The 12,651-nt window shown below is 40.0% G+C and overlaps 1 protein-coding gene across 1 annotated transcript in view; it reads right to left on the bottom strand.

Annotated features, from left to right (window-relative positions):
• Nucleotides 1-4,602: 4,602 nt before the first annotated feature.
• The window catches only part of LOC147665127 (integrin beta-6-like), a 51,107-nt gene continuing 43,058 nt past the window's right edge, over nucleotides 4,603-12,651 (bottom strand). The window contains exon 3 of the mRNA XM_086949754.1: nucleotides 4,603-10,143. Within this exon, the coding sequence (XP_086805880.1) occupies nucleotides 10,033-10,143 (111 nt within the window). The 3' untranslated portion in view covers nucleotides 4,603-10,032. The remainder of the gene's footprint in view (nucleotides 10,144-12,651) is intronic.

The raw sequence follows: 12,651 nt of genomic DNA, 5'->3' as shown, positions 1-12,651 counted from the left end.
AAAGAGAATTCAACACAATAACCACAGTACAATAGATCACATTGCGCTAATGTACACAAAACACAATGGAGCACATTACCGCCATAACAAAATGCGACACAGCAAATAAGCACCATCATTCTTGTCATACATTAGCACCTTTAGACACCTGTTTTCATAATGGGTAGTAAAAGATGTTGACACCAAGCATATCCTTAACTTATCATCAAGGCCATGAACAGTGCCAATGAAAAATATTTTGTGATTCAGCCCCATGTTTGTACGAATATACATATTCAAAAAAATTCTTGACAAATATTTTTGTTAAATAATTCAGTTCTTTAATGACTAAAACATTTTGACAAAAAAATTTACACAGTTCAAGGTCCAGCTTGATGTCCAAACCTACAAAAATTCACAATAGCAAGTGTTCCTTTCCAGCGTTATTAGCTTTTAAAGTTTTGAAAACATTTGTTAAATTATCTGTTCTACATCATGTAATATTAACCTGCCTAGTCTTGTTAAATTTTCATGAAGTACTGAGTTGTGCGCCTTGAGATCTTCGTCTGAGGCCAAGGTGAACCTTTTTCCACAAAGTGGAAACTAAACCATCTGACCACAATTCAAAGGTCTCACATCACTACACAGCCATCATAACAACCATGACATGAATGAAACCTATAAAATCTCTATTTGTTTTATATTACATCTTTGAAAAAACACATCCACACAAACAAGGACACTCACACAGATGGTTAGTGTTAGACACAAAAATGTTAAACCTGCTTGAGTTCTAGTACTATTCCAAATGTTCTTAACAAAAAGTGCATCGAATCATAAAATATGTTCAGTTATAGAATCTACCGAACTAACCTGTATACTAAAGGATTATCTTTTCAGATATTTTACCACAAATTATATTGTTTTGATTTTCCTCCGTAGATATCATTGAGTCAACGTTCTACAATATATTTTCTTCCAACAGAGTGACACCCTACCTGTACTCAGATATATGTGACTTTATAACAATGACAATTGAGTAGTTGGGGCGTACACATTCTAACATAATTTTGAATTCAAATTCATTTAGTCACACTTCTTATTGGACTTGAATCTCAAAAACCCATTCTGTAACATCAAGAATACATGTCCTCTTAGACAGTATGCTGTCGGAAACCCTAAGCATTAAAAAATCTTATATAGTATCAATTTGTGTGCTCACTAAAGTATGTTGCTGTTGTTGTCTTTCTTTGGCAAGTTTGTGATGCTCCAGGGCAGAACTGGGACTGTTCAGAAAATACTCAAACTCCATTTGCTGGGAATGGATTCCAAATCCCTAGTTTAGTCATGTTTTTAAGCAGAGCGTTGTTCTGAGGCAGAGCAAGATTTAGGCACAGCTTATTCATAGCTGTGTCCACAGACTATGAAGGAGTCAGAGTAATACAAATACTGGATAAGGGATAGTGATATAAAAAAGGAAATTATTAACCATAGACATGGAAATCAACAGAAATATGGTGAGGGAGAAGAGGTTCTCAAGATCCTTAACATGATTGTTTTAATTTTAATGCCTCTCCACTTGTCTGCAAGTTGGTTCTTTAAAATCTTAAATAGGAGATCATTTGGGTGTGTGCTTATGTGCGGAAGAGAGAGAATTTTTAACATTTAGAACCACTGAGTGGCTTTCATAAATATTTCCAGCTATTTTAGAAAACAGGAAGACCCCTCAAACTTCTCCCACATCTATGGTAACTTTCGCTGATTAAATGTGTCCTGTTGCTTTGACTCCATTGGTTGTTGCACGTTAAATGATCCTCACTGCCATTCTAAAGCGTACTATGTGAAAAATGGCTGAATTGTACAAGAGTAATGCTTGCCCAAGAGGACTAGCAAAATCCTTTTTGGGATATGCATCCGTGTAGGTGAAAATTACATTTTGGGGGAATTCTTCAGAGAATACAAGCTCAATCAGTTCTACTAAAATCCTCAGAGACTTTAGAAATCACTCCTAGTGTTACATAAAATGGCGTGAGCTCCAGGGGAGAAAATTCAAACTTGTTGCATATACAGTGGTCATTGCAAAAGCTAAAGAGTTGTTGGAAGAGATTTTTCCTTAATGTGAGTGCTGCATTGAATTGTGTGCTACTGCCAGCCATTAGGGTCACTGCATTGAATGGCCCAGTGGTACTCCACCCTTGATTAATGATGCAGGAAATGAAATTTCCTTGGATCCTTGACTAGATCTGCCACAGCTAGGGTTTAGAGACTGGAGGAGGTCATTGTGTCAAATGGTTGTTACAAATGATATGTTAAGTTTATGAAAAAACTGAACTACAAGCATAACAATATAAATACTTTTCAATGACTGTAGGGAAGATTTAGGGAAGATTGTTTACAAAATCTGAGGCTGCTTAATGCATTCCTGATGACTTATTGATGAGGGCATCATTTTCTGAGTGTATGCTGCATAAAGCTGGTTGTGATTTTTGTAACAGCCCTTCTTCTATGAATTAAAACATGAAGCAACATAAAATGCACCATGATGTATTTTAACACAGTAGCTAATGCCAAAGTAACATTCTTGGCTTGCTTGTGAGGCTAAATGTAAACGTTGGTCTTCACTACAAGCTGAAAATGACGTGGTAGGGCTTTGGAGAGATATTTACATATTACCATTAAATGTTACTATTCATAGTACATAGAATTAGAATTGAAGATCAAATATGCCAGTGAACTGAGCTTTGATTGAACAGCAGATGTATGAAAGTTGCATTTAATGACACAGATTGGAAATGTTGTGACTAATGATGGGAATTCCCCAAGGAAAGTCACTATTTTGTCAAATAATTTTTAATATGCTAATTACTGGTTTAGAAATGAATGTACAGAGCAGGGGTTGAATTGCTGTTGGGTACAAATCTTGGACAGATAGTTATTATAAAGTCATCTCTATCAAGGTTAGGGAGGAGGAATATGTGTCCAGTCGTTTCCCCAATTTTGACATGTACTATCAAGAATTAGACTAGGACACTTGTAACTACGTTACATGGAGTGGTATAGAAAACCCTCATAAACGCTATGATTTTTCGTGAGTGCGGTATGTTCTGGTTCTCCGCCCCTCATAGACGTTTGGCATTCGTCATTGGGTAATCTATTCGTGCAGCATGCCAGCCTCAAACCATGAGGACCACTCTGGAGCGGCGTAGCAGTGTCCAGAAATGAAATTGGCCGTTACCACTTTTGGTGAATGTAGAGGGTTGAGTTATATTAAAAAACAAACCTGCACCCAAGTGACCATTTAATTCAAAAAAGAGGAGTGTGGTTTGTGGTAAAAAGGTTAAATGTATACTTTCAGATCGAGTTACTGGATCTAGGTATATCTTTTAGAACATACAGTCGACATGTTTCAGCTCCGTGTTACCCAGCCGGGTCTGTGAAGCTTTCGTCAGGACAAAACAACAGAAAACCCAGAGGAAACTCGACCTAGAAAACAGCAAGGGAAACTATTTCTTGCTGAACTAAACCAGTGGAAATAACTAAATCCACAATCATATACTACACAACTAGTGTAAGTATCTTTTCTGTTGTTTTGTCCTGACGAAAGCTTCATTGACCCGGCTGGGTAACATGGAGCTGAAACATGTCGACTGTATGTTCTAAAAGATATACCTAGATCCAGTAACTCGATCTGAAAGTATACATTTAACCTTTTTACCACAAACCACACCCCTCTTTTTTTAATTAAATGGTCACTTGGGTGCAGGTTTGTTTTTTAATATAACTCAACCCTCTACATTCACCAAAAGTGGTAACGGCCAATTTCATTTCTGGACACTGCTACGCCGCTCCAGAGTGGTCCTCATGGTTTGAGGCTGGCATGCTGCACGAATAGATTACCCAATGACGAATGCCAAACGTCTATGAGGGGCGGAGAACCAGAACATACCGCACTCACGAAAAATCATAGCGTTTATGAGGGTTTTCTATACCACTCCATGTAACGTAGTTACAAGTGTCCTAGTCTAGTTATTATAAAGTGTCAAATAAACAGCACATCCTTAGAGAATTGGGAAACTCATATCATAGTGAATATACCCATGGCTATGCACTTTAATCCCTATCAAACACAAGGCAGGTGAAAATAGTTTTACAACTTTCTATACAAGTCCATAAAATAATTGTAACATGATTACGAACAGCTAGCTACACACAACTTCTGAATCTGATACTAACTCTTTAAAAGGAACAGCTGTATCATTCTAAAGTTAGTTCAATAAAAAGATGGCTTGCAAATCTATATATCGACCGCAGAAGGCTCTCCGAAAGGTCAAATTTAAAATGTTAGGTTATTTTGAGGTCCTAAACAAAAAGGATCTATAATTCACATGAGAAACGTTCAAAGATGGACAAACACATTACTTATAGAAATTAAAGACCTGAGATCTGAAGGAAATCACTACCACTTTCATTACACAAATAAAATCAGAGTTAAAGTGATTTTCTCTGTACCATGCAAAGATTCTCATAGCAAAATTAAAGATAGATTGCTTTGAGGAAGAACAATTGAGCGAAAATAAGGCCTCTCATGAAAGCCTGGAAAAACCAAAGGAATACTTACTGTAGTGTAACATGATATTTTACAGGGAGAACAGTTACAGTATGTTATTGATTCTCGGCAGACGCAGTCCTTGTAGTTTTAGAAAAGCCAATGGATACTACAAAGTTGCCTACAATGTTACTTTGGGCTGGTACTAACACTGTTATAGCAACAATTATAATGGAGTCAGAAAGGAAACAGTGTCCTCTTTCTTTGAGAAAGGTTTGGCTAAGTTTCAAACTAAGAAGTGATTTGAGCTTCCTTCTTAAAATTGTATGAAAGATCAACTCTGTCTTCTTTTTTCTTGCAACTACAGTAAATGTGTAAGTGTAAAATATATATACATTTAATAGGCCACATCCTGTGGGTAGACTTTAAAATGTTTTCTTTCCCAAGTCCCTCCAATTTCATTTCATTTATTTATTTACCCATTCTGATAAATTGCGCTTTGCCTGAGGATATCAGTGTGCTGTACATACAACTGTGAGAAGTTACACTGAACATTGTCTCAATTGCCTGATACCTTTATTTACATTTTGTGATATGGTAAGTGAAGGTTTCTCGTTGGCTGCAGTGAGTATCTGAAAAATCCTGCTACCCACTCCATGGATAACAAGTACAACCAGGCTTTATGACCAATAAATAAGTGCACTTAAAACTCTGAATTACATCACCCAATAGTTATTTGGGATATTGTATTTGTATTTCCACTTGTTTCTTTAAATATCTAATATAGATGAACATGAAATGATGTTTAATAATTAACTCAACACATAGATAGAAAGATCTAAAGTCTGCCAAAATGTTTGGCTGAATGTAGAATTTGTAGCAGTGTGATGAGCAGGGCTGTTCATGCCTGAACTGGATCACCAGAATCTGACCAACATGTAATGAGTGATGTGTGACTTTTATGGCTTTTGTTTCTCAAATAGAATTTTCAGAGTGGTTTTATGCATCAGTAAATTATATTAAACATACAATTCTATGTACCTGCAGAGTCAATTTCTAAAAGGCGATAGTTCATTTGCAAGGCAGTGACATCGCCAAGGCCACACCCAAAACGGAAGTGATGAGGCAGCATTTCCTGGGTATAATCAAGTGCTCCCAATAGAGACGTGAGAGACTCAAATGCAACCTGCCAACAAGAATATACATTTTGTATCTTGAAATCTTTGTCTTTTTGAACCATTCTTATCTGGTTCTTAACTGATGTGAACATCTCTATACAGGGGCTAAAAGCTGTGGCAATTGCACACCAGACCTGCGTATCGCTTACTGGCCATTACTGAATTTTAGGGCATTGTTCTCAGCATGGCACTTCATTTCTTCTTTCTAGGGATCCTGAGTGCTTAACTGACAATTCATACACCAGTGTAGGATGTATGTCTAATTTCAGCTGTTCACAAGAAACAAGAAGGTTCGATACTAATGAAGTTGCAATGACCATCCAGACAGGAGCGCCTTTTAATATGCTCACAGCACATGCAACCTGACATGCAATCACATAATCAGTGCAAGTGTTCAACTCACAGAAAGATATTGTACATGCACCATATGGGGCTATTCACAAAGGCATTTTAGAGTATGTAAGGTAGAGCTCTTTTATGTACCTGTGCATGTCTTTGTGAATTGATCACTTAACATTTATAATGGAACTACAACAGCAATATTCAAGGAATATTTGCAATAAATTAGTACAAATAGCATGGTCTGGGCCCTCTTCCCTCTTTCAGTAATAGGGAGCTAGATATTAGAGTGCTGCTTCACAAAGACGTGTCAAATAGTATCAAAAAGTACATAAATGAGTACTCCTTTCTACTGCTTCCCATATGTTTACATGTCAATCAGCCCCAATGTTTTCTACAAAGTCACATGGAAGACCATGCATTCTAGGAACACTATGAGAGAGAATTCACATCCCACTAACTTCTTACATTTTCATTAAATATTAAAGAATCTCACATACAGGCACATTCTCATCAGAGCACCCAAAATTAATTTAAAAACGCATTTATTGATCCATTATCCCAATGAACTGGGAATGATGTTTGAGGCTTCTTTTTCATGGGAGGCAGGCCTCCATATCAGCTGCTGTGTCAATCATGTCTTCAGGGCAGAAAGTGGAACTGTATTCATGTGCATTATGAAACCGTATAATCTCTGACTGCACACATACACTAGATTGATGCCATTAAATTGTTTACACAAAGACAAGCCTTTGTAACATACCCTTGTAAAGAAGTACAATTGTCAAGGGCACAAAAGGTGCCAAGATAAATGACCAACCGGTCCTGCAGTTAACTTGTTCATAAAAGCTAACACGCAAGAATAAGGGAATGAGAATAGGGCACACCTGGGATTTTCCCTGCTGCAAATTCAGCTGCAAATTTTTATCATCTCAAGAAGGATAGGTCTTACCCGCCCTCTGACTCACAATCACAGCCAGGCAGTCTGCCCTCTCACCATGTACATCAGATACCCAAACAAAAAGTTATTGTGTTCTCACAACCTTTGGTTGTCAGACATAGATTGGAATCAACAACACAATTGATACATGGAACGTTACGTCATGACCTTGACACCTATCATACGATATCATCTCAGACTGCAGGTTCCTCTTCACAGTAACCATTTCTTTGCAGCCAGAAGATGAGCCACTGCAATTGATTTATGAACATCTGAGGTGCTGTGCATCCCTTTCTCGTCACCAGTAAACTAAATATATCAAGAACAAGCATGATCAGCAACATCTGCAACTAACACCAAGTTGTTACCACACTCTGTAATTTGCTTCACTCACCACAAACGTTTGTCATACTCACAAAGCTCACTGACTAAGAGCCAGGTAGGTGTCCTATTCAGGGACAATGACCTATTCCTGCAAGGACTGAACATCAGTGACAGCATGCTAAATCTGCAATTTTGGAGACCCATTTCTGAAAGTCATCTGGCGCTTTAGACATAGGTCTTTTTCAGAGGCTCAGTCTAGGTAAAATGTAATGCACACACTGCACAGTGGGAATGTTTCTTGGAAGCACCTACATAGTGCCATATATAATTACAAGTTGGTGTGCATCAGCAACCATTCTAATTAGTTTTTTCAATAGAGGTGGGGAATGAATGGATTACTATTGTTGGAGCCTTAGCTAGTTACCCAGACAGGAACCCCTGTCCTAGCAAGACATCCTCCACAGGACCACCAGATTGTGGTGGTCGGCTGACCTTATTTAGGGCTGGTCTACCATCACTGATTTCCCAGACCAGTGTCCAATATGGAGGCAGAATATTGGGAGTTAGGGTCTCATACTGGGGAACCCATAGGAAGTGGCTGAAAAAAGAATTCTTCCAGGTTGGCTTCAAAGGAACATACTTGCAACTGTATTATAGAATATATAATCTGGACCACCATTACTGACTGGTCTGTTATTCTGCTACTAGTTTCCACCAAGCATACTCTGTAACACCTACAGTGTTCAGAAGCAAGAAAAAACAATGAGCAGTGCTCTAGAAATCCTCCAAACAAATACTAATAAAAGACTAATAAATAACTAAAGGGGTATTTGTGAAGGTGGACATTTTTTCTGTAATGTTTTGACAGTACAGCTCACAAGGCGATGTGGTATTTGGTTATCACACATGTCATCAGTAGAAATATGATTTCTCACCTTGTCAGCTTGTGAAGCACCATGGCGTGAATGAGGATCCAGTGTTAGAGCATCGTATATGCACTTACGGACTGTGGTGTGCATGCTCTAGCATACATTAAATATTTAGGAACACCATAGGTAGCCTTTGCAACAACTCACAACTTCTTGAGTAAAGTCACACATGAGTATTGGCTTCTATTCTGCGTACTGATGTCTTCCAGGTAGATTTTCAAATGTGAGCTAGTTGCGGACAGCAAAATATGAGTCAAGAAGCATGGCCATGCTTCACCATTGATACTATTGCAAAATACGTTTCCACCATGCTTTCTAAAGCGCTTCATACCTTGGGATAGGTGTCTAAGCAATTCAGAACGGCACAGTAAATATTACTGAATGAAAGTGTCACTCATTTTATCTTTATCAAGTTCAAAAGGATTAAAAGTTGAGTGAATTTCGGTTGGGGAATGAACCCTACTTTCAGGGGAGGGGATTCGATTTCCCTGATCCTCAAATTATAGCTGCGCTGTTGTAGCTGTACTCACCTACTTGCCTAACAGGCAGGTACTTTCATATATCTAGCAGTGAAGCTATGTGTGCTGCTGGATAAGTTGCAGCTACATACGTGACTCTGTCACCATTTTACCCTGTCTGATATTTTTTATCATTGAATGCCTCACCTTGTGGTTATGACTAGTATGCTATTTGCAATGATGCTCTGAGTTCTACAGTACCTCCTCCCAAGCCTCCAAACAAACTGCAAAGGATCTGCAAGGCAGAATCAACACGGCACCTCATGGGTCAACAAACGCGCCAGTGCATTGGATGCAAGGCCCGATGCAGACATCAGCGTTGCTTGGACAGTGAAATTCCCTCTGTTGTGAATGTGATGCACTGGAAGTACTTGTTAAAATAAAGTGCAAAAGACACCAAGGTCCCAGGCCTGTGACAGCATGAACACGGTGTGAAAACGGTCTTGGTTTGATTATCCGTTAGTGGTATCATTGCGTGCTGGCAGTCCTAGATGTGTACAAACAATTCACGTGGAACATTGAGTTTTGCAAATCTCTTTGACCTCCTTCTCCTCTGGCCTGCTACACATTACTCTCTACCATGTGACCAAGCTTTCTGATAGACTTTCCATGGAGAGATTGGGAGGTCATGTGGGCAAATCAGTTGCACACAGGCAATAAACAGATGCATTTGGGAGGATATGTCTGAGCAACTGAGCATATATGCTACTTTTAACCAAGTACAGGCTTATACTTGCATGGCTCACCTAGCCATTTACAAAAACTGCATTAACTACTGCTCAATTTGAGCAAAACATTGATGTGCATGTGCACATTTTTATCAGTCTTCGTGAATTTTGTTCAGTGGCATCTTTTCACTTGCTGCTGCAAAATTCAGCTTTTTCTGTGCATGGGTGCGGATTAAATGTAACACCCAGACATATTTCCCATGCGTCTCACCAATTGCCACAGTCGAAACATGCTAATTAATGAAATGTCAAAACGTGTCAACATACAGAGGCCAAGATCAGAAACATGTAGGAGAGCCATGTGAGCTGGAAAGGTGTCCCAACAGACAATTCTGTTTCACACTCTATAGAAACTCATGCACTGTTAACCTGTGAGTTGCCAGTGAAGTAGAATCTCCTATTATGCTTTTCTTTCGCTTGTTCACACCCAGAAAAAATGTTCACATAAAATAGAATTTGCTGAAACCCAGTGTTGTCTCGAAAAAACTTCCAGTTACTTAAAAGTGTCCAACCAACGGCGGCTAATTTAAATAGTGTCCTTTCACTTCTTCTCAAGTGCCAGCATGATTCGTCGAGTCCTTTATGTCAATCTTTTGGTCGTGTCTTCTGTAGGTGACATTTTTGAATGTTGTGGTAGAGCCCCGATACAGTGGATTTGTTCCCTGTGTAAACAGAAAAATGATGTCAACAAAGCAGCCTGACAGTATGAAATCAACATGAGCGAGGGTAGTGTGTTCATTTCAATAATATCACGTGATATTTGAAGTTTGTGTCGGAGAAGTGATTGATGTGGTGGAGCAACGCACATTAGCACCTACACTGGAACATTGGGAGATAGACAACCAATCAGAACTCTCTCTTTAGGGCTATAGCTACTGGAATTGCCTGTTTCCTGTATCCCAAGGCAGCCAGCTCACTGTCCCTTCAGTGTGCTCTCTCTGTAGGGATAGGCTAATGAATATTGCTAGGAGCCCCCATAGCCCATCCTTCTGCTTGGTTGCATCCAAGCATTGGGAGTGCAGTGGAAACTGGCGCTACCAGGGGCACAAACCAAGTCCCTGCAGCTCCTGGGATGCAGGGGGGGAGCAGACCTTCCAGCGGCCCCATATCCCTTTAGGGTGCCCCATTCAGCCCCAGGTCAATAGTTATCTGTGACATTTGGAAAACCGAGGGGCCTTTTTTGCATTCTGCAGGGGAGGCCCCATGACCTTGTGTTACATTACTGGGAGCTGCACCACATCGGATGACCCCCATCACACCGCAGTATGTGGCTCCTGCCTTTGTGCCCCACTGAGAGACTGTGAGCCCAACTGCCACTGGGCAGAAATAAAAAAAAAACCCATGGCAGTTCATTAATTTTTTTTCTCTGGCCATCTAGGCGTTCCCTTACCAAGGCACGGTGAGAAATCGCATGTAGCGATTAGCGGCAGAGGTGCTCAACAGAGCTCCATCTGGAGAGAGATACGCAGAAGGACAACAGAGGGCTGTCCTGCCATTTTTCAGAGCCCCTGGTGAGTCATAGCTCTAGCACCCACTGTGTTTCTTTTTGGGTGGTAGATAACTAATAGCTTTATTGCCCTTACCTGCAGAGCAATAAGGCCTATTAATACGCTCTTGCCCATGGCGCAGGCCCATAATTTCAGGGAGGGCAATAAACAGCCATTATTTACCACAGTTACGGGCAATGGTGGTAACAATTGGAATGCTAGGAGCTCCTTTGATAACAATTAAGTGGCAGAACCAATAATGAGTGGTAGAGACCTTCTGCTCCAACGTTTCAATGCTTGTCTTTCGGTTTCCCCCTGTTTAATGTTGACAATACTTTCCCTAGTTGGTGGAATGCTCTAATTGCATTATAGCCTGTCTGCCTCGGTCTATACTGTTCATTTGAAATCCTCTTCTTCATTGTGCGCCTTGAATGAGAGAGCCTTTAATGGCTGGTATTGCTCCTGGCTGCTATCGATAATGCTATATTGTGCGTCGACAAACACAGGTCGTGGTAGAACTCGAACAAAGCAACACACAATTTTCAAATATGTCTGCCAAGAATACAGTCCTCTTTTTAAAGGCCTTGCAACATTGACAAAGATGTAGCCATTGCATCTTTCAATATGTTTTACCATCTTCATTTAACAGTAACATGCTCATTACCTTTTAATCAAGCAATCACCTTTCTTAAACATTACCATTCAATTTTCACTATACTGACATTATGAAGCTTGGTTCCATTTAATGTCTTCAGAGGAACTTAACCTTGCTAGTTCATGTTGAATTTCAAGTCTGCAGAATAATCATGGGAGGAAGGGAACCACTGGCTCCAGAAGCTGTCAGCGGCGGCCCGTGAAGGTAAGAATGGTAAGGCCGGGTGGTGGGTGAGGGGGTGGTTAGATTTGACAAAGAACGACGAGGGAAAAATAATTATTTATTTAATTTTCCCTCCCGGGCGTATGACGAATCCCCCCCCCCTCCAACCCGCCCCACGGTTCTTACCTACACGGGCCGCTCCTTGAAGCTGCATGTTTTAAAGACATTGACAGTGGTAGAGTTCAAAGCAGCCTAGAGCTATTCATGTGTGTGTGCTTTTTGTAAAGGTACCTTCAGGCATGCCTCCTAGATTTGGAGGAGATGTAGTGCCACATCTTCATCTTGGTTGCCTAAGATTTGCAAGGGGGTATATTATCACTTTGGCCAGTTGCACCAGAGGTACAATAACTTACAACCCAGTTTCATCATATTTACGTTTAAGAGTTCACTGGAAGAATATGAAACTAAATGAACTCTGGAGATCTGGCGACTGATATGTACAACAAAGTAGTTGATATCTGTATTTTCATACTATTGTTTTATAGTAGCAAATTCAACCCCTCTGTATACAGAGGTTTATTGAAATTAAAGGGTAAAGAAGGTTTACCCCGAAACGTTTTCCCCGCATGGAATCACAACGCGGTCGTTACAACGACCGCGTTGTGATTCCGCATACCATTACTCCGCAAGTCGGAACAACTGCTGCGGAGGGGGGTGGGGAGGTGTTGGATGTAAAATCCAACACCTTCCCTAGTGTCCGCACAGACTGGAGTTGAAATAGTAAATTATACTATTCCAACATCCAGCGCCCCCCCTCCGCAAGTCGTTGTTCTGACTTGCGGAGTAATGCTATGTGGAATCAAAAC

The sequence above is a fragment of the Lissotriton vulgaris genome, unplaced genomic scaffold (genome assembly GCF_964263255.1).
Source record: "Lissotriton vulgaris unplaced genomic scaffold, aLisVul1.2 SCAFFOLD_3389, whole genome shotgun sequence".
Lineage (NCBI taxonomy): Eukaryota > Metazoa > Chordata > Amphibia > Caudata > Salamandridae > Lissotriton > Lissotriton vulgaris.
The sequence above is the reverse complement of the archived record's forward strand: the minus strand, read 5'-3'. Positions and strand labels throughout refer to the sequence as shown.